This window comes from Molothrus aeneus, chromosome 13 (assembly GCF_037042795.1).
Source record: "Molothrus aeneus isolate 106 chromosome 13, BPBGC_Maene_1.0, whole genome shotgun sequence".
NCBI classification, from domain to species: Eukaryota; Metazoa; Chordata; class Aves; order Passeriformes; family Icteridae; genus Molothrus; species Molothrus aeneus.
Genome location: NC_089658.1, coordinates 2253125 through 2273431, shown reverse-complemented (window position 1 = coordinate 2273431; position 20307 = coordinate 2253125). Strand labels below are relative to the sequence as shown.

General features: G+C 47.8%; 1 protein-coding gene across 1 annotated transcript in view; it reads left to right on the top strand.

Moving 5' to 3' along the window:
* Window positions 1–20016, top strand: part of MYO9A (myosin IXA) — a 175142-nt gene extending 155126 nt beyond the window's left edge. The window contains exons 28-44 of the mRNA XM_066559101.1: window positions 4189–4301; window positions 4704–4861; window positions 5241–5467; window positions 5739–5855; window positions 6337–6525; window positions 7414–7461; window positions 8117–8228; window positions 9092–9153; window positions 12170–12362; window positions 12863–12991; window positions 13327–13432; window positions 13792–13923; window positions 15121–15244; window positions 16043–16096; window positions 18160–18362; window positions 18537–18679; window positions 19076–20016. Coding sequence (XP_066415198.1) covers window positions 4189–4301; window positions 4704–4861; window positions 5241–5467; window positions 5739–5855; window positions 6337–6525; window positions 7414–7461; window positions 8117–8228; window positions 9092–9153; window positions 12170–12362; window positions 12863–12991; window positions 13327–13432; window positions 13792–13923; window positions 15121–15244; window positions 16043–16096; window positions 18160–18362; window positions 18537–18679; window positions 19076–19563 — 2598 coding nt within the window. The 3' untranslated portion in view covers window positions 19564–20016. The remainder of the gene's footprint in view (window positions 1–4188; window positions 4302–4703; window positions 4862–5240; window positions 5468–5738; window positions 5856–6336; window positions 6526–7413; window positions 7462–8116; window positions 8229–9091; window positions 9154–12169; window positions 12363–12862; window positions 12992–13326; window positions 13433–13791; window positions 13924–15120; window positions 15245–16042; window positions 16097–18159; window positions 18363–18536; window positions 18680–19075) is intronic.
* Window positions 20017–20307: the final 291 nt, after the last annotated feature.

The window sequence follows — 20307 nt, the reverse complement described above, 5'->3', positions numbered from 1 at the left end:
ACCTCATCCTCCCCTTGGAAGATTTTGATCTAAAAATGGCTTATGTACATCTGTAAAAAAACAAAGTAAATATTGTTCAAAAAGCAACAGACAACAAAATTATGTAAATCCTGTGGCTTCTTTTACTTTTGATTTTTTATGCTTAGCCACAATATCCAATGATTACTTGGTCCTCAATTATCAGAGTGATGATGGCAGACAGCAGCTCAGAAAAAGCAAAACCATGGAAATTGGGCAATGAAAACATAATGAGAGTGAAATAGTGGGTTATGAAACAAAGACGACCAAGCAAAGTGTTTTTTCCAAGCACAGTGACAAGTATCCCTTAGCAGGTCTGACATGAGCCAGTGCAGTGGAGCTTTTCCATCTCAGACTTAATCTCCCACCCACATAAGCTGCTTTTGGAAAATCACAAACTGAGAGGTTTCAGAAGTGGAAGAAGCCAACAGATTCCAACCCGCTCATAATTGTTTTCCTGAGGTAGTGGAGATGTCCCCATAGGAGTGTGGATAAACACCAGGAATCCTGTCCTGCTGTGAGAGTTTGGGTGGAGTGCTGGCTAGGGCTGCCATGTTCCTCTCCTCCAGCTGCAGTACAGGATGTGGAGCTGAGTATAAAACCAAAGAAAAGCATGAAACCAAAAGACAGAGATTTATTTTGTGCCACAGCATTGATGTGTGTCCCGCAAACATCCCGTGCGATCCTAAAAGCTGCTTTTCCAAGAAAAGCAGGTGGCCAAGGAGGGCTTTTCATGACTTTTCTTTTAGCAGCTCTTATTATAAAGGATAATTTTTCCCAGGATAATTTCCTCACTGGAAGAGGGCAGAGATTTACAAATTCCATAAATTTTTTAAGCCTGCTCTTGATAAATTTGCTGGAGGGTTGAGGCAGGAATACTGAAAAAAAAACTGATAGAAAGGCACATCTCTGTGGGCTGAAATAACCTGGCTGCACCTTTATGCAAGTCCCTGATTGTAGATTGGGAAAGGGAGAATTTAATGCAGTAAAATGTACTTTTTTACATGGAATGATAGGAACATTTAGGTTGGAAAAGATCTCTAAGATTGTTGAGTCCAAACACAAACCCAGCACCACTTTGTTCACCACCAAACCATGGCCCCTCATGCCATACCTGGAGTGCCTTGCTTTGCTCCATGTACAAAGGGAATTGTAGCTGTAGGACTCATTCCCTCTGGAGTGTGAAAAGTGCTGTGCTGGTGCTTGACAAGCTCCATCTTTGGGAGCATCCTGGGTCATTGTACTCCTTGGAAGTGCTCCTTGGGACTCTGCTCACCTGGTTTAACAACTCTCACTGCATGCGAGTAGCAGTAGGTGCCACCTCTCTCCTGTCTCTGCTGTGTCCCTCCTCTCCTCTGCTCTCCAGCACTGGTTCTAACTGGTGGTCAGGACTTTCCCCCCTGGTGTGGTAAGTTCTGCTTTCTAGGCCAACACTACCCCTGACGTTGTGTGCTCCACGCTACCCTTCCTCTGTGCGTCCTGACAATGTGTCCAGTGTTTCCATCTGTATTTTGTATTGCAGGTTTGGGACCAGCCCTTTGGCTTGGGGCTTTTTTTTGGGTCAGGATCATCACAAGTAGCAAAATTTAGGGACTGTTTATTGGTATTTATTAGCAGAGCCCAGTTGGGTGTTGCAGATGGCAGAGCAGCCTGTGATAAAGCTGGATGGTGCCTCTTGGGGTGTTTTTGGGTACAAACACAAAGGTACAGAGGTTGATGTCTGTGCAGACACTTGGTTGTGTCTTGTGATAGTCACATGAAGGCGAGCCTGGCAGCCACCATGTGCAGGCTGGTCCCTGTGCCAGTGAATAGCTCCTTCAGACAGCTCCTGCCTCCAGCTATGACTTCCAAAGCAGCCTCTGTCCCTGTCCTGCTCAGCAGCTGAGGCTGCTGGCTGGATGAATGAGAGATCCCATGCAGCCCCATGGAGCTGAGCATATGATGGGTCAGCAGCTGCTCTGCCTGTTCTGCCCATTTTTTTCTCAGCCATCAAGTCACTGATTGTGTACCCCAGCTGGTGAGTAGAGGCCCACTGGAATACAATGCTCCTGACCCACATTCAGGGTATTCCAGAGCACCAAACATCCACAGCATCTGCAGCTGGAGCTGAAGCCATGGGGCAGCAGTACATGAGGTGGCTGCTGCAGGTACAGTTGACTCCAAGGTTCTTTAAGGAGTAAGGGCTTCCTGACAAGACCAAGATTGAAGATTTTTGGCTGATGAATAGCCAAGGATCAACCTACCTTGCAGTGAGACACAAGTGGGAGGAACAGCTCCTGGCTGTTCTGCCAGCACATGTTAACATCACTTTTGTTTGGTACCTAAGCCTGGAGAGCTTTTCCTGGAGCAGGTGCATGAATGGAAGGCCTTGGCTAGAGGATTCACACCAGAAATACCCTCTGGAAACATCCTTAGAGAGTGGGACCTGGATAATGAACCAGTTGTTTTGCTCCACCCTCCACACAAAAGCCATGAATTGACAAACATGACTCCAAGTACCTGCCACCAGCTGATCCCAAGCACTGCTGAAGACCCAGCAATGAAAGAAGATCTCTTGTCCTAAGCCATTCAGAGGGAGCTTCAGGAAGTTTTTCCATGCAGCACACTGCCCTGCTGCCTGCTGGGATAAGTCCCTTGGCCATAGTTACCTTATGGGTGGGTGAAACACAGGTTACTCTGTCAGAGGAAAATACTTGGTCCCTTCCTCAACCAGGAGACAACTTCAGACCCCCAGTTATTGCCATTTGCCCTCATGATGCTTTGTGGTGTTCCCTAGCAGGGGATTTTCTGGTGCAGATGCTCATCTTGATATCTGAGAAGGTTTCCCATCCTTTCCCTTCAGAGTTTCCTGGCAGATAACCTCAAACAGAAGGATCTTGTGCCAAAAATGTCTTTTAGTCTTTATTTACTAAAGCTGGAAACCCAAAAGGTTGAAATTACTCAAGAACAAAACCATACTGGGGGGGCAAATATTTAACAGATCACTTTTAAAACAAGTAGTAGGTTTGGGCTGGATGGAGATCACTTTTATAGGTTTTGAATTGCTTTTATCCCAGTATCCATCCACAATTTCTGTGTGATCATCACCTAAATGTAAGAATGACAGGAACAAAATCTCTTTCATGGTTTAGGCAGTTCCTGGCTTTCCCAGTGGTAATTTTGCCTTGCATGCTGCCATCTCCTGGCTGGAAGAGATGTTAGTCTGGGGGAGGGAGGGAATAAAACATGGAAAAAGAGTCAATATGGCAAATGTGACCGCCCTGCAGCCTACTTTTTATAGAATTTTATTTAAATATTTTTTACAGAAGTAAAATAATTGCTTTAAAACGTAGAGCAGTCAGTTGAGACATTGAGGTGATAGGAAAGCTGCGGGAGACATTTGACCATCATCTCCCAAATCCTTTCATACAACCTGATTCTCCACTTTTCTTATGCTGAAAGTTTCTCCTCCAGGAGTCCAGTTCCCACATCACAGCTGCAATTGGAAAATAGAACAAAAATTCAGATATTTTTTAAATATGGCAAGTCTATTTCTGGGCTACTTCATGGGATCCTGTTAGGTTCGGTTACTGCAAATTCATCCCACCCTTAAAAATTACCTGAGGCCATTTTAAATGATGGCAAAGGTGGAGATATTTTCTATTAAAGCTGCAAAATTTCTTTGTTAAAGAGTTCTTTTCGGTGTGTCCTTGGCACAAAGACTTTGGGGTTTTTTGTGTAAAGTGCTCAGCAAGAGTTGGAGGAAGAACTTCTGCTGGGACAGATCCAGGTGGTTGAAGGTTCCCTTGGGGAATCACATCATTGTGGCTAACAGGACGCCCTGGGTGGAGAGCTGGAATGAAGTCTGGATGAAGATGGTGGAAGAGCTGTGCAGGCTGAGCAATAAGGACCTGTGGCTTGGTGCAAACTGATTTTCATCACCAACTCCTCAAGGAGAAAGAAGATTGGGCCTGGTTGGAGAGTTGGAGCAAGGGAAATGCCTCTCTTTCTTAGGAGTCATTAAAATATTTCTCTAGGGGCTCACCAGGACTGTAGGTTTTCAGCTGTAGGCAAAAAGAAATAAAGATGTAGGAGATAAAATACCTGATTTTTGATAGGGGAAAAAAAAAATCATCTGATATCCCAAGATCTGTCTTGTTTTTAAATGCTTCATGCTTGTAATCATTACAGACCGTGCAGCGATTCACCTCCGGGGAAGGCCAGGCCAAACTGCACAAAACCATGTCCCAGGGGGAGATTGGGAAGCTGGCAGCCTCACAGAAGAGTCTGACTCCAGATGGGAGGTAGGAATCATGGCTGGAGATAGCAGACAAGTCCTCCCTGTGTCCTTTTTGCTCTCCAATGCCTTCTTGAGCCCCCCAGGCTCCTTTGGAGCTCCACCTGCAGTGGGATGAGTTACCCATCCCACCTTTTCTGCATGACCATGGGCAGGCCCAATCAGTGTGGGTGTGTGGCTCACACCACAATTAAGTGTTGGTGACATGGGTCCCACGTCCTGTCCCACACCACACAATCCCATGCATGCAATTGAAGTTTCTCTCCTTTGCTGAGGACGAGTAGCCACATTTCCCTGGTAGGAATTGCATGGATTTATCTCCTCAGGAATGTCCAGAAGATTGACGTAGTTTTGGGTAGAAAGACCTTTCCTAGTTAAGGCAGTTCCTGTTTCCATGACTTATTTCCAGGCCTCAACGAGCCAAGATGAGGTTTTGGGTGAAGGGAAAGCAGGGGGAGAAGAAGACCCCCCGGGAGAAGCTCGCTACCCAGTCTGAGCTGCTGGAGCTGTACGCAGAGCAGGAAGCCCCTGGCAGGGAGACCATTCCTGGATTGCAGCTTGGTGAAGGTACGTGGTGGGGGAACATGGGACCAGTTGTGAGGAGAGAGAAACTGGGTTGGGAAATTGGGATATGTCCATGCTGGTTCATATCTCTTAATTCATGGGTGGTGTCAAGCCAGAGCGATGGCAAGTAGGTTACAGGGTGGGATCCCTAATGGATCTCAAGGAATTCCACGTCACTAATCCTTCCAGCCACCATCTGGAATGGACAGATGTTTCCTCTCTTGAGGGAGGAAGTAACCAAAGCAGAAATGACATTTAATCTTTCTGTGAGTTCTACACCGTGCTTTTCTCCTCCACAGGTTTCTTCCAACGTCCTGTTTTAGTGTCACAATTATTTTTCATCTGCTCCTCAATCTCTTCCCCTTTTTTCATTGATCACCAGCAGAGTTGGGCCCTCATCACCTGACGCCCCCGCGGAGTCCGGAGCTGTCGGGCATCTACCGTCGGGAATTCAAGGAGAACAAGGAGCCCTCTCCCAAGGTGAAGCGCAAGCGCAGCGTCAAGATCAGCAACGTGGCTCTGGAGCCCGTGCAGTGGCAGAACGACTCCCTGCAGATCATAACCAGTGCCAGTGACCTGAAGAGCATGGATGAGTTTCTCCTGAAAAAGGTAACTCCTGCCCTCACTGCTCCATAAATCAGCACAGAGATCCAGGAGCAGACAGAGGCAACAAAGTAAAAACGATCCTGTGGGTAGCTGTAGTAATGCTAATAATTCATCTAAGGGTGCCAGGGCAGGTCTAGAGAAGTTTCTGGTTTTCATGCAGGAGAAACCACCTGGTGATCATGGTGGAGCAGCTGCTTCTTAGTGCTGCTTCATCTCACGCCAGCTCTGCTGCAGCAAAAGAGTCATGGGTGTAAAAACCCCCTTGTTTCCCCAGATGAATGAACTGGACAATGAGGATAGCAAGAAGGACACGCTGGTGGATGTCGTGTTCAAGAAAGCGCTGAAGGAATTCCGACAAAACATCTTCAGTTTTTACTCCTCAGCATTGGCAGTAAGTGACAAGATGATGGGTAGGACTTCCACCTCCAGGAGAAAGGGGATATTCTGAGGCCTCCTGGTTGTACAGGTGTTGCCAAGCCCTTCATTTCTGGTTTGCTCATCCCAAAGGATGGATGTGCTTCCTTTGTATTCAGTCCCATGATCTAAATTTGGACTAACACTTCCTCATGAGCCATCTCTCAGGATACATTGGGTGTAGATTCCTGATCTTCATTACAGCTTTGCTCCCAGCCAAAGGGGAGATGACAGAAAGTCAATTTGTCACCCAAAGTGCCTGGAAACCTTTGTGTTACCTTTACTGGTGGTGGAGATGTCTGATCCTTTTTTCCTTCTCTGTATCATATTGGAAGTTTCCCCAAGCACCTGGAAGCTGGTGAGGCTGAAATAATTGTCTGGAAAATAAAAACTCTCTAGAAAAATCTGGGCTGTATAAAAATCACTTTTTTTTTTTTTTGCTTCTGTTCCCTTAAAAGATGGACGATGGGAAGAGCATCCGCTACAAGGACCTCTACGCCTTATTTGAGCAGATTCTGGAGAAGAACATGAGGCTTGAGCAGAGGGACTGGAGTGAGTCTCCAGTTAAAGTCTGGGTCAATACCTTCAAAGTCTTCCTGGATGAATATATGCACGAGTACAAACCCCTGGACTACACCGCGGGGAAGGTACTCGGCACTTTCCTAAACTCCCTTGAAGGTTTGGGAGCTCTATTTCCGTGGGGTTGTGCCTCTGTAGACACCTGGGACCCTCTGTTGTCTTCTCTGCTTTAAGCTGAGCTGAACAAGGCGAGATGTGACTCACTGGTTGTGTGTCACTGGGCTCAGCCAACCCCAGATCACACTGGGCTGCCAAGGACTGGATGTTATCCTCAGGGCAAAGCTGCAAGCAGCTGTGGATGGTTGGAAAGGCAGCTCCTGGTGCTTCTTTAGTTCTGGGGGGTTTGTTCAAACTTTGAGGGATGCTGAAAGAGATACACCCTCTTGGGTCTCCTGACCACTTCCCAAGTGATCATACACATCACCGTGGGTTGGGTTGCAGGAGAAGGGGACATGAGCAGTGGCCCAGGTCTGGGTGCTGTTCTTAGAGCAGAAAGAGCCTGCACTGTGTCACAGACCTGATCTCACCTCCTGCTCCATATTGTCTGCAAGGCTGACCACAGGATGTGAGGCTGGGCTTGGGAGATGGTGTCTATTGTACAAATATCCCATCTCCTGGCTCTTCTGCTCCAAGTCCTCTCCAGCCTCTTCTCCAGGCAGGTTTTCTTCACAGCATCATGTTTTCCTTGGGTCACTGCTGGTGGGGTCAGAGCTGGAGCAGCAGCTACTCCCAGCTCCAAGATGGAGCTTCTTCCTCTTCTCCAAGGAAGAGTTGTCCAGGGAAATTCCTAAACTGGAGTGATCCATAGGAGAGTTTTCTAGAGTGACTCTTCTGGGGCTGCAGGTGCACTGGAGGATGGGGCTGGAAGGCACTGGACAATGTTAGATATGAGCCCTTTGTACTCTTTACCTGGCAAAATTGCCCAAAAATTTAGTTAAATCTCTTTCTCTCACCAGATGCCAAAAACAGAACGAAAAAAGAGAAGGAAAAAGGAAGCAGACGTGGTGAGTTAAACCTGCACATTAAAAAATCAGTGTCCTTGGGGCCAGAATGTCAAGAGACCAGCTTGTGACACGTCCTGGGCTGAGATCTGAGCATCAGCCCTGAAAGGACATGTTAAAAAGACATTTGAGGTGGCTTTGCTTTGTTTGATCAGGGATCACTTGGGTTGGCTCTGAAAACACATCCCTCATCAGCCAAGACATAAATGTAATGTTGAGGGTTGTTAGAAAAGGATTGAGAGGAAAACAAAGTCTTGCTCCAGCTTTCTACATAAGTTTACAGTATGTGTTTTACACCTCTGGGATCAGCCATGGAGGACATTACATCTCCTGTTTTCCTAAGGGATGTGATGGTACTAGGAAGGGTGCAGGTGCAAAGCCAAAAAAGGGGCCACAGATGCATAGAAAACTTTAACATGAAGAAGTTGACCTGCCAAGCTCAGTCAAAGAATTTCCAACCTGCTTCCATGATGGTTCGGTTCCCCTACAAGATAGATGTTGGTTTGGGTTGTCTATGGGGTTGCTGGGCTGAAAAAGAAACAAAAATACCAAATAAAAGCAAGAGCTAAAGTTGAAGAGCTGTCTGTGTTCACATCTCTATTTTGCAGCAGGCTGAGCACTGGCTCCCTTTTCTCACCACCCAACCTTTATCCTCCAGGTGGAAGAGCACAATGGTCACATTTTCAAGGCAACCCAATACAGCATCCCCACATACTGTGAATATTGTTCCTCCTTGATCTGGATCATGGACAGGGCTTCTGTTTGTAAATGTAAGCACTCTTTATTTGATCCTTTTCTTGTGCTTCTATCACAGTGATGAGTTTGGGGATTTTGAAATGTGTTTACTGCTGTTTCCCGCAACCCCCTGCTCACAGAATTTTTTGTAACACCTGAAGAGATTAAGGGACAGGTCTTAGGGTTTCTGAAGTCAACTAGTAAGTCCATCCCAGCAGTCCTTCCTGACACAGTTAATGAACTTTGTGTTAAATATCCCATCAAGTTTGTGCCCATCCCATAAGGTCAGACACATTTACCTGTCATGGTAGGAAGGACAGTCAAGTCAGGTATGGAAATGTGTCCCTGGGGTGCCTGTGGGGATCCTGACCTTGGCAAACTAATTGGCTTCACCTGTTTGACCTCCAGGCATGTGAATTTTTGGGGAGATCAGGAAAATGGAGGAGGGTGGTGGAAAACCTGATCCATCTCTATATGGAAAAACTCAAGAGATTATTAAGCTTTTCCATCATCCCTCCTCCATTTCTGTGATTAGGTTGGCAGCATCAGCCCTGGAGCATTTCAGACCCAGTGCAGGAAGAATCCAAAGGAGGTGCCATTTCCAGTCTCTGAGGGTATCTGTGTCTGACAGCTCCCATGGGTTATAGTCTGAGTTGATCTGTCAGGAGGATAAAGGGAGGGTTTAATGCTTCATGTATGTAAATATGGCACCTTTAATTTTAAAGGATTCATTATTTTTGTTTGAGTGGATCTAGTCCAGACTTGGCCCCTGGAAACAGCAAATGCAGCATGCTTTTGACTTGGTAGTTCTGAGAAGTGCTGCTCAATTCATATGAAGTCCTGTTTTTCCAGCAGTGTGATTTTTGGGATAATTAAACACTCCTTTTCTCTGTTGCAGTATGTAAATATGCTTGTCACAAGAAGTGCTGTCTTAAAACCACGACCAAGTGCTCCAAAAAGGTAAATGTCTCTCAATGCTTTGCTTTCATTAAATACCTTGAGACAATGATCCCAAGTTTGTCTAAAAATTATTGGAGATGCAAATCTTGATAAAATTCTGGAAATAACCCTCCTTTCAGCAGGAGCTTAGACCAGAGATCCCCAGAGGTCTCTCCAACCAGAGTTTTGTAGATATTTTGGGAATTATGCGGTGATGAGTCACTGTAGATCTGCCCAGTCATGCAGCAGATGTTGCAGTGTCGTTCCCTGCCTTGTAACCACCCAGAATAAAAGGAATTTCCCTGGCTTTGTAGCTTTTAAGGATTTGGAAGTGTGGGGTTATTCTTGGAAATACAGGGTTTTTCTCTACAGTCCTTGCTTGCCACAGCTGAGCAAGGAAGGGCAGGTGGAAGATGTTCACTGCCCTCTTTAGAGGGGAATTAAATATTGTTGATTGGATTTAAGGATATGGGGAACAGGGAATGAGTGCAGCAGGTCATCCCAGCTAACAATGAATCATCCAGATTTGGTGGGGATGTTTTAAATAGCTTATTTTGTACCCAAAAGAAGGACATAGAGTAACAATAATAATGAGTGGAAAGTTTTATCAGCTCCCTGGCAGGCTTCTCAGGGGAGAACAACCTCCATAATACACAGCCCCCAGAAAGCTGCATGAGGCCATTTTCCCAAGGAATAATCTGAATATATACACTGAAGATATGTGTGTGTGTGTGATTTGTATTCTGAATATATATTTGTATTCTGTATATATACATTTGTATTTTGAATATATAATGAACTTTTGCTGCAGTCTTTCCCTTTCTGGCACTATTTCTGCAAGAACAGGAACACCTCATTAGAGTTTGTGCTCTAAAATCTGGGAAGTTCATTGAGATGTCTGATTAATTTTTTCAGACATTCTTGGAGCCACCTTCTTTGTTGTGATTTCTCTGCACAAGGAAGTTTTTGTGCTGCATCCCAGTAAGCAAAAGACACCCATGTGTCTTCATGGGTAGCTTTGCACTGGGCAGTTAGAAGTTCTCTAGGAAGGCTCCAGTTCCTCTGTACTTGGTGAATTTGTGGTTTTAGGGTTGTTCTCAGTGACAGGGAGCTACAAGCCATCAGTCATGAGAAAGAAACAACATGGGGACCTTCCACACATCTGCTCCTAAGGTTTGCAGGATCAGTGAAAGGATGACAGTGAGTTGGAGAAAGAAAAATGCAGGAGTGATTGTGAGGGGAGCCACTGCCTTGCTGAAGGCAGAGTTGCATCTCACCTTTAGCTAGGGCTGAGAATCTGTATCAGTATTTTATTGGATCTTTTGACTTTTCCCATCCAGAATCTCCTGTGCAGGAGGACTTTCTTCACATTTGAATTTGCCAGATACCAACTCTCCAGTGAGCATTTGCAGCTGGCAAAAGGGCCCTTCATGACAGGTGTAGATGGGTCTTTTCATGTTCTTTTGTTGGCATCTCGTTTGTTCACTGGTATTTTGAAACTTGCAATTCTTCAAGTTGATTTAAACACCCAAGATTCAGATTTGCCTTTTCTGCTTTGTGCATCTTTGGGAGGTGAAATCATCCCTGGAGATGGTGCCAGAGGGGCAGGAGGTGGAGGAGGATCATGCCCAGCTGCTTTGACTCTGCCAGGCTGGGAATTTAACTACAGTGGGGTTGGTTAAAGAAAGAAAATCCAAACTCTCCTGTGTCACCATCATATTTTCTGAAACAATCCTCTTTGCCCAGGATTCTTCTCCTGGGAAGCTGAGAAGCCTCAGAGGAAAAGGCAAACAATATTATCTCATTTGCTTCTGTGTTTTGCTGCTTTGGAATGTGGTTGGAGAGTGTTTATCCAACATGTGAATTGTTTTAACTTAATTACCAATTACGGTCCAGCTGTGTTGAGGCTCTAACGAGAGTCACGAGTTTTTCTTTATTATCTTTTAGCCTTCTGTCTGTATCCTTTCTCTATTCTTTAGTATAGTTTTGTATAGCATTCTTTAATATAATATAGTAACATAAAATAATAAATGAGCCTTCTAAGAACATGGAGTCAGAGTCATCATTTCCTTCCTTTGTCAGGGGACTCTGAAAATACCACACTCCTGTATCTGCTGAAGGACTCTGAATAATCAGATCCAGAGCTGCACCAACCTTGCATCTCAGAGGGATTTGAGTCCCTTTTTCCCTTTTTCTGCAGCATGACCCAGAGCTCTCCCTGCAGCAGTTTGGTGTGGAGCTTGTGACAGTGTTCGCAGGGGTCTTAGGATGAGGGAAGAGACGAGGATCTGACTCCATGTTTCAGAAGGCTGATTTATTATTTTATGATATATATTATATTAAAACTATACTAAAAGAATAGAAGAAAGGATTTCATCAGAAGGCTGGCTAAGAATAGAAAAAGAAAGAATGATAAAGGCTTGTGGCTTGGACAGAGAGTCTGAGCCAGCTGACTGTGATTGGCCATTAATTAGAAACAACCACATGAGACCAATCCCAGATGCACCTGTTGCATTCCACAGCAGCAGATAACCATTGGTTACATTTTGTTTCTGAGGCCTCTCAGCTTCTCAGAAGAAAAAATCTTAAAGAAAGGATTTTTCATAAAATGTGTCTGTGACAGGAGCTGTCCTGGCTGACCAGCGAGGAGCGGGCGGTGCAGAAGGATTTCAATCCCTTTTTCCCCTTTTTCCCTTTTCCTGTGCAGCACGACCCCAGAGCTCTCCCTACAGCAGTTTGGTGTGGAGCTGTCCCAGCTGACCAGCGGGGAGCAGGCAGTGCAGAAGGATTTGAGTCCCTTTTTCCCTTTTCCTGTGCAGCACAGACCAGAGCTCTCCCCATGGCAGTTCAGCCTGGAGCTGTCTTGGCTGACCAGCAAGGAGCAGATGGTGCAGAAGGATTTGAGTCCCTTTTTCCCTTTTCCTGCAGCACGACCCGGAGCTCTCCCCACGGCAGTTCGGTGTGGAGCTGTCCCGGCTGACCAGAGGGGAGTGGGTGGTGCAGAAGGATTTCAATCCCTTTTTCCCTTTTCCTGCAGCACGACCCGGAGCTCTCCCCACGGCAGTTCGGTGTGGAGCTGTCCCGGCTGACCAGCGAGGAGCGGGCGGTGCCCCTGCTGGTGGAGAAGCTCATCAACTACATCGAGATGCACGGGCTCTACACCGAGGGCATCTACAGGAAATCAGGATCCACCAACAAGATCAAGGAGCTGCGGCAAGGCCTCGATACAGGTCAGGGGAAGGGGGAAAAGATCCAGCTTGGGGAGGAAAATCTCTGCAGCAGCAAAGTTGGATGGGAGGAAGGTGGAATGTTTCAGCATTCCTGACTCTGGGCTGTGCAAGGAATGATTTCACATTGGCAGTCACAACTCAGGTCACCAACTCATGGGGTTTTTGGGAGCAATCCATGGAAAAAAGCCATTCTAATTGGGGGAAAGTGCTGCCTTATTTACACCCTAGCAATCATCGGTGAGAAAATAAATCCTGGTCCCACCTGAAGTTATTTGCCCTGGAAAATTTATTTCTCTCTAATTTTACCATGTGGAGCTGAAATCATGTGCTGGATTTGTTGCCATTAAAGGCACGTAAACAGATTTTATTTTAGAATACTTTATGATAGAGCAGTTTGGGTTGGAAGGGACCTTTAAAGGTCACCTTGTCCAGCCTTGGGCTTCATATTGATCATTGTCTCTTGTTCTTTTCCTTCTTGCTTCATCTGGTGCCAAACCCAGACATCGATAACGTGAATTTAGACGACTACAACATCCACGTCATTGCCAGCGTGTTCAAGCAGTGGCTCCGAGATCTGCCCAACCCCCTCATGACCTTTGAGCTCTACGAGGAGTTCCTGCGGGTGATGGGTGAGGAGCTTCCCTCACTATCCCATTCCCTTGGGAGAGGGAAATGGTGGCCACTCTGAGTGCCAAACTTTTCATTCACTCTTCAGGGCCAAACCAGCTGGTTTTGCCAAATTGTGTTTACCTGGTTTCAAAGTCTGATTTTTCAGTTATAAAGGGTTTTTTATGCAAAATCTCAGGCATTTTGGTCTCATTTTGGTGGCTTTTGCATCATGGTTCAGCTAATTTCAGCCCCAAAGTTCTGTCTCTTAAGTAGTAAAATGAAGTGTTAAGAAGTACCATTTTAAATAAGAGGAAGAAGTAGAAGCTGCCCCTAAATGCTGGTGGTTTCTCCACAGGCCTCCAGGAGAGGAAGGAGACAGTGCGTGGGGTGTACTCGGTCATTGACCAGCTCTCCCGCACCCACCTCAGCACCCTGGAGCGCCTCATCTTCCACCTGGTCAGGTATGCTGGGCCTGGGCACCTTCAGGCAAGGGCAGCATGGTCAGGCATCCTTCCCACCACAACATCTGAGGCTTTGCATCCCCCCTGTCTCCCAGGGGGTGGCCATGGAGCTGTGTCTCTGGTCACTTGTGGTTCCTACAGCCCTGAGGTGCTCTCGCCACTGCAGGGACATGTTTTTGGGTGGAAAGGGCTGGTTGTTGCCTTGGGAATATCTGGGATTTCTTGAGGATTGTCTTTCTTCCTCAAAGCAAGATTACACAATAGAAATATCATCTCCTCTCTTCAGCCATGACCATGTGCAAGAGGTGCAGTGGAGGTGCCTCCACCTCTGACTTCTCTCTTAATCCCTGTTTTTTCAGGATTGCCCTCCAAGAAGAGACCAACCGCATGTCAGCCAATGCCTTGGCCATTGTGTTTGCTCCCTGCATCCTCCGCTGCCCTGACACCACAGACCCTCTACAGAGTGTTCAGGACATCAGCAAAACCACCACGTAAGAGCCTGGGGCTGGGTGAGCCAGCTCCACCACCACATCACCATTCACATCTTGGTAACCCCTAGGATGGTCAAACGGCTCAGAAATTGAGAGCTTTGGCAAGGGGCAAACACATAGTAATTTATGCATCTAAATGCAAATAAATGCTTCTGCATGAAGATATTTCAAATCTTCTCAATCCCCAAGAAGTTGTTAAATGAGGATTTTGAAGTGATGGAGGATCCCCAAGAGTGGATAAGCTTTTGTTCCTGCCTGGCAGGAAAAGGTGGAGCTTGTGCTGACATGGTTTTATAGTTAATGCAGTTCATTTTTGGCAAGTAGATCTTGATTGTTAATTGATTTTGGCTTTTTTACTGAAAGAGGTGAGTTGTTTGGTCTGCAGCAATAGTGATATTAATAGACTTAGATTTATTTATGGTGTTTGCCGTAAGTGAAAAGGTTCTACAGAGAGAAAGTGAAGTACTTGCCCAGATTCGGTTTGGCTTATACTAAATAGATGTTAAAATAGATACTGGAGTCGATTACAATAATGAAAACCCTCCAGTGAAGGGCTAGGCTTCTGAAAGGGGTGGTTTTACCTCCAGTAAGTATTAAAATTGTTGAAGACCAGAACATGTTTAAATACCCAGCTGGCAGGAACATCTGTCCTTTAACAGGATTTCATTGGAGCTTCTCCCTCACACTTCAGCTCCAGCACATCCTCACATTTTAGTACAAGGAAAGGACTGTGTTTTTCCCCAAACACCCTCCTGACAACATTAAACAATCAGCTCAGTTGCACAAGCTGCTGCAGAGTTACTGTGTGCAAGTGGGTTGGAATCAGCCTGCCTTCTCCAGATTTGTGTTCCACCACTCCCTCTTCCAAGGGGGGTAGATTTCTCTGGTGGGATCCTTGGCCATCTTTAATATCTGTGGGCTGTTCCTCAATCCATCCCTAGCCTGTGATCAGTCTTTTTAGTGAATTCTCACCACCCTCTGGCTTCTAGCTGGAGCTTTCTCCTCCATGCTCTTCCATCAGGGCAGATCTTCCAAATAATCCTTTCCTTTCCATAATAAAATGAGAGGATGTGCTGCAACTAAGGGAGAAGCTACCACAAAATCCTGTTGAAGGATAAGCCAAGACAAGACAGAGCAGCTCAGATCAAATGGCTTCCTCCTCCCATTTTGTCTTCTTTTGGGTTTTTCCTCCCTTAGTTGCGTGGAGTTAATTGTCATTGAGCAGATGAACAAGTACAAGGCTCGGCTCAAAGACATCAACAGCCTGGAGTTTGCTGAGAACAAAGCCAAGAGCCGCCTCTCCTTGATCCGCAGATCTATGGTGAGATGCCAGAGCCCTCTCTGTCCTCTCCTGTCCTCTCCTTGCCCCTGAAGCCACCCTACCTTATCTTCTCCTGCTTATCCCAGCCTCCCAAACCTCTCGCAAACTCCCACACCATCTCCACCAGGACAGGGACCCTCAGCCCCGTGGTGGCTCCTCAGCTTTGCAGGGAGTCATGCCAAAGCAGGAGGAGGTGGGAACAGTCCATGGAAACATTGTCGCTCCTGCTCAGATGTTCCTGATCAGCATTTCCACCTTCATTTGAGCTTGTTTGGTATGAGTTGAGTCAAGCCTTTCAGTGACCAGCTCAACATCACCCCATGGGTGACATGGGCCGTTGTTTTTTGTGCTCAGTGACATTATCTGAACCCAAAATGAGTTGCCCAAAGGCTCTCCCTGCTCCTGCACTGCCTTTTTGGGAGCCTCAAACCCATCTCATTGAGCTTCCATGCTTGCAGGGGGCTGGCAGGCTGTGGATGCACCTGTGCTTGGCTTGTTGGGCTGCGGGAGAGGGACGGACCTGCTGCAGCACTGTCAGCACAGGCTTGGGCTGAGGAGCCAAGCAGCCCCCTCTGCTTGGACCTGCCCCCTGTGATGCTCAGGGACACGTTGCTTCTGCTTTTTGGGGATGAAATCCAAGCAGGGGCTGCCCAAGATTGAGTAGCTGGTGCTGCAGAGCTGCCCCACTCATCTCAGTTAACCGAGAAAACCTGGAACTGAGCAAAGCGGGTTTTTGGAGGGGCGGCGGCATGTGCACTCTAACCTTCTGCTTTCCTTTTCATCTCCTCTCCAATCCAGAAGCCCGTACTAATTGCAGTTAGATTTATGAGCATAACCCGCAGTTCAATCCCGGTATGTATCACGGCAGTGCCGCGTCCCTCGTTGTGTGTCACCGTCGCTCATTCCAGCTCTGTCCCACCGGCCATTGTCCCACCGTGACCTGTCCGGCCCCGCCGCTCCTCGGAGCCGCCGTTCCTCCAGCAGGTCCCCCCAGCACAGGAGTTTGGGGCTGGCACTCGGCCATCCCTGCACGCAGCTCCTCAGAAATACGCTTCCCACCTCTTTTCCCTTCCTCCTTACTTTAATTTTCTATTTTATTTCCTTTTTCCATCCTGTGCTTCCCTCTTTTTTACTTTGCTTGACTCATCCCTTCCCTTCCCACCTCGATTTCTCCTCGCTCAGGATGCGCTTCAGCATCAAGTTGCTTTCACAGCGCTGCTGTTTCTGAAGATGGTGAATAAAACCCTCAGCTTGGATGCCTTGGAGACCATGAGGCATCCAAAGGTCTCCTCCACCTTCGTGGAGGAGGAGCACCAGCACCCTGAACACAAGGTCAGGACACCCAGGTTTGAATGAGGAGGAGTCCAGCAAGTCCTGTATTCCCCAACTCCATCCCAGCTTGAGTTTGAGTTCTGTGAGATTGTGACAGGCAAGAAAAGCACCTGCAGGATTTTGGGAATGCTCATAGGGCTGTTTCCTTTCCTAACAGGCTCAGTCCATGATGAAAGTTCCCTCAGGTTCCCCCCATTCTTCCACATCCATGAGTGTCAGGAGGTGGAGAAGAGCAAAATTTGAGCTCTGCTCCCCTGAGCACAGCATTTCTCAGGGGCTTAACTCCACGAGGCAGTGGGATCTTTGGGATCTTGGGGCTTTTGGCTAATAGGATTCAGGGAGCTGTGCTTCAGCTCAGGAGCCCACGTGAAAAGTGTCATCAGAAGAACACCGGGGCACAGGAGAGGCTTTGCTGACAAAGAAAGATCTCTGAGATGTGACGTTAAAAGATGAAAGGGCTAAAACTGAGAAAATCTGGCTTTTAAAGAGAAAAAGGGAGGATCCCTTATCCTGAAAATCTGCTCTGAGCACATGGGTTGTCAGGAAGACCCAGGGATGCTACAGTTGTGGGGGTTAAATAGGGGAAGCAAAACTGAGCTGCACCAGGCTCTTCAAACCCAAGGAGATGCAGGTGCTGCCTGGGTGATGGTTGTCAGGGGAGGGCAGGGTGATGGACATCTCCTAGTCATGGTCATGTCAGGATCTGGAATGTAGAAGATGAGAAGTCTGGTCATGATAACGGTTAAGATAAAAGCTGTTTAATATCTGCCATGTCACTCATCTCCAAGAATCCTCCATTTTTTTCTGCTCCATGGAGCAGATCTGTAGAGCTGGTCCCCAGAAGGTTAAAACAGTTGCATATATATCTCTCCACCTCCACCACCACCATTTGCATCCTTTTTTGTTTTCAGTTTCAGTATTTAAAAAATTAGATCGTTCTTCAGAGCTGCATTAGATCAGAGTGAGTTCAACTGTGGGCACAGAGATCCACGCTGATTGTCTTACAATGGACCACTGGAGGTGGTCCTGGTTCTGGATCTCCTGTAGATGAGACATGGCATGGAATGGACAACATAATTAGGTGGGAGTTCCTGTTTGCTGAAGGGGTCAGTGAGACCCTTGTGAAGCTCAGGAAATACCAAGGGTGGACGAGGGAAGGATGTGAGACTTGATCCAAGGATAAAACGGGTTTTATCAGGTGCCCTGAAATCAAAGTCTTGATGATGCTCCCACCCAAAGCCACCATCAAGCTTCCCATCGTGCAGGCTGTGGGCTTTGTGGGAACCCAGCCTGCTGCTAGCTGGGCTTGCTTGGACCTGGACCAAGTTGCACTTGGTCCATCAGCATCATCCTCACCACTGTCTTCCTCACCACCTCCATCCCCAGCCCCTCCAATGTGTTGAGTCCTTCTGGTACTTCTCCCAGCCTGAGGTTTTGGAGGGCCGGGGTGCATCCAGCAGCGGCACACTGAGGACCAATGCCTGGGGCCTTCTTCTTCACTCCTTGGGAGAGCAGTGTGGTTGGCACCTGAGTGTTTGCCACATCCCCTCGGCTGTGGTGGTGACACCTTTGTCTCTCTTCAGGGCAAAGGACGCGTGCGGCGCGGCGCCTTCCCCAGCCCCGCGTCCCCCGTCACCGGCCGCTTGCCCTCGGTGACAGACGTCCCTGAGGAGACCCTGAGCAGCGAGGAGGCCATGGAGATGGAAGTGACAGAGCAGCAGCAGGTGGCCATGCAGCAGGAGGAGAAGGTGCTGACTGAGCAGATCGAGAGCCTGCAGAAGGAAAAGTGAGTCTGGCTGAGGGTTCAAGCCATGTCCCCAGCCTCTGGATGTTGCTTGATGTCATGTGGTTGATGACTGGAGGCCTCCACCCCTCCATGATCTCTCAGTGCATGTGCATCCCTTTCTCCTCTCCACCTTTTTGGTCCCGTTGGTTGAATGGGGCTGGGTTGGCTTTGCAGGGAGGAGCTGACATTTGAGATGCTGACACTGGAGCCCCGCGCCTCCGACGATGAAACCCTTGAGTCCGAAGCCTCCATTGGCACAGCTGACAGCTCCGAAAATTTGAACTTTGACTCCGAAGGAGCCATCTCCGATCGCTCGGGTAAATCCAGGTGTTCTTGGGTTTATGATGCAGTGGTTTGAGTTGGAAGGGACCTTCAAAGGCCATGGGCAGGGACACCTTCCACCATGTTTTTCAGTTGCTTTGGGAAGGGTTACTTGAGATTTTCAAGTTTATTTAAAGTCGACAGTTTAAATGTATGCAGTGAGGGGGGTTAAGTGTTCAAGCATGTGGCCCTGCTGGGGATGGGAGCAGGGTGGGATTGGTGGGGAGGTGAGTGTTCTTCCAGCACTGCCACATCATCCAGGGTGATGCTGCCCCCACCGAGATGCTGGGAATGTTGTCCTGGCTTCAATGGCACGTGTCCCCAGGGAGCGGGCGGTTGGATACTGGCTGCTGTGTGGGTGCTGACCATCTGTGGTCCTCCTGCCCCTGCAGAGAGAAGTGTAGCACTTACCTCCCTGCGCCCTGCCAAGGCTGAGGGGCCGAGCCGGCTGCGACGGCACCCCAGGATGCGGCTGGACCCAGCGGAGCCAACCGACACCCCCATCTCCTCCTCCTCCTCCTCCTCCCAATCATCCACTTCCTGCTTGCCCCACCTGCCCCGGAAGCGCTTCCAGATGTACTCCAAATCTCCTTTCTACCGAGCAGGGGGACACCATGGCGAGGTCCCCGAAAGCCGGGCGAGCCCCGAGGGCCTGCCGGGGCCTCTCCATTATCCCGAGGACCGGCCGCAGTTCACCACGCGCGGGACCTTCAACCCAGAGAAGGGCAAACAGAAACTGAAGAGTGTGAAATCTTCCCCCCCAAAAACCAAAGAGCCCCCGGATGGGGGGCCTGGAGGGGGACGCAAGAGGAACCCTGAGGCCGATTGCGCCGCCGCCCAACCCCTTGTCCTCCTGGGGAGCAACGAGTTCATGGTCTGAGATGTTCCACCCTGGAGCCGTGTCCATGCTGGGGCATCCTCTCCATTGGCAGTGCTCTGATGGCTTCCTCGTTAACGCCAGGAGATGAATTCTTAATTAAAAAGCCCGGGAGGGGACGGTTTTAATGGTGGCCTTAATGATTTGGGGGAGTTGAGACCTTCGGGTGGCCGGGGGGTGGCCGGGGATGGGAGGCAGTGACCGGCTCCTGGCCCTTCCCCCGGAGCATCCCACGCCTCGGAGCATCCAAATCCTTGTGCCGAATCACCCTCGCTGCTGGCAGGAGCAAGCCCAGCCTCAAAATGCCACGGGAGCATCCCGAGCTGGCTGCACTGCAGCCCAGCCCTCCGCGCTTTAACCACCTCATCCACGCCAACGCCACGTGCATGGAAAAGTGTTAAAACCTGCCAAAAATCACCTTTTCCCTTTGGTTTTTTATTTTTTATTGAGACCTAACCGTCTTTCCTTTTTTTTTTTTTTTTTTTGTCTTTTCGAGATCATCAGTATTAAAAAATAATAATAATTAATAATAATCGAGGACTACTTGAAGCGATATTTGTTTATATGCTGGTTTCTGAAGTTTTGTGTAAATATATATTTTTTTAATTTTTTTTTTATATATTTTTCCCCAGACAGAATTTCTTTTTCTTTTTTTTTTTTAATTATTATTATTGTTATTATTATTTTTGGGCGGGAGAGGAGGGGAGCAATTGGCTGAGCCATCCTTGGTGTCACCACTGGTGTCAC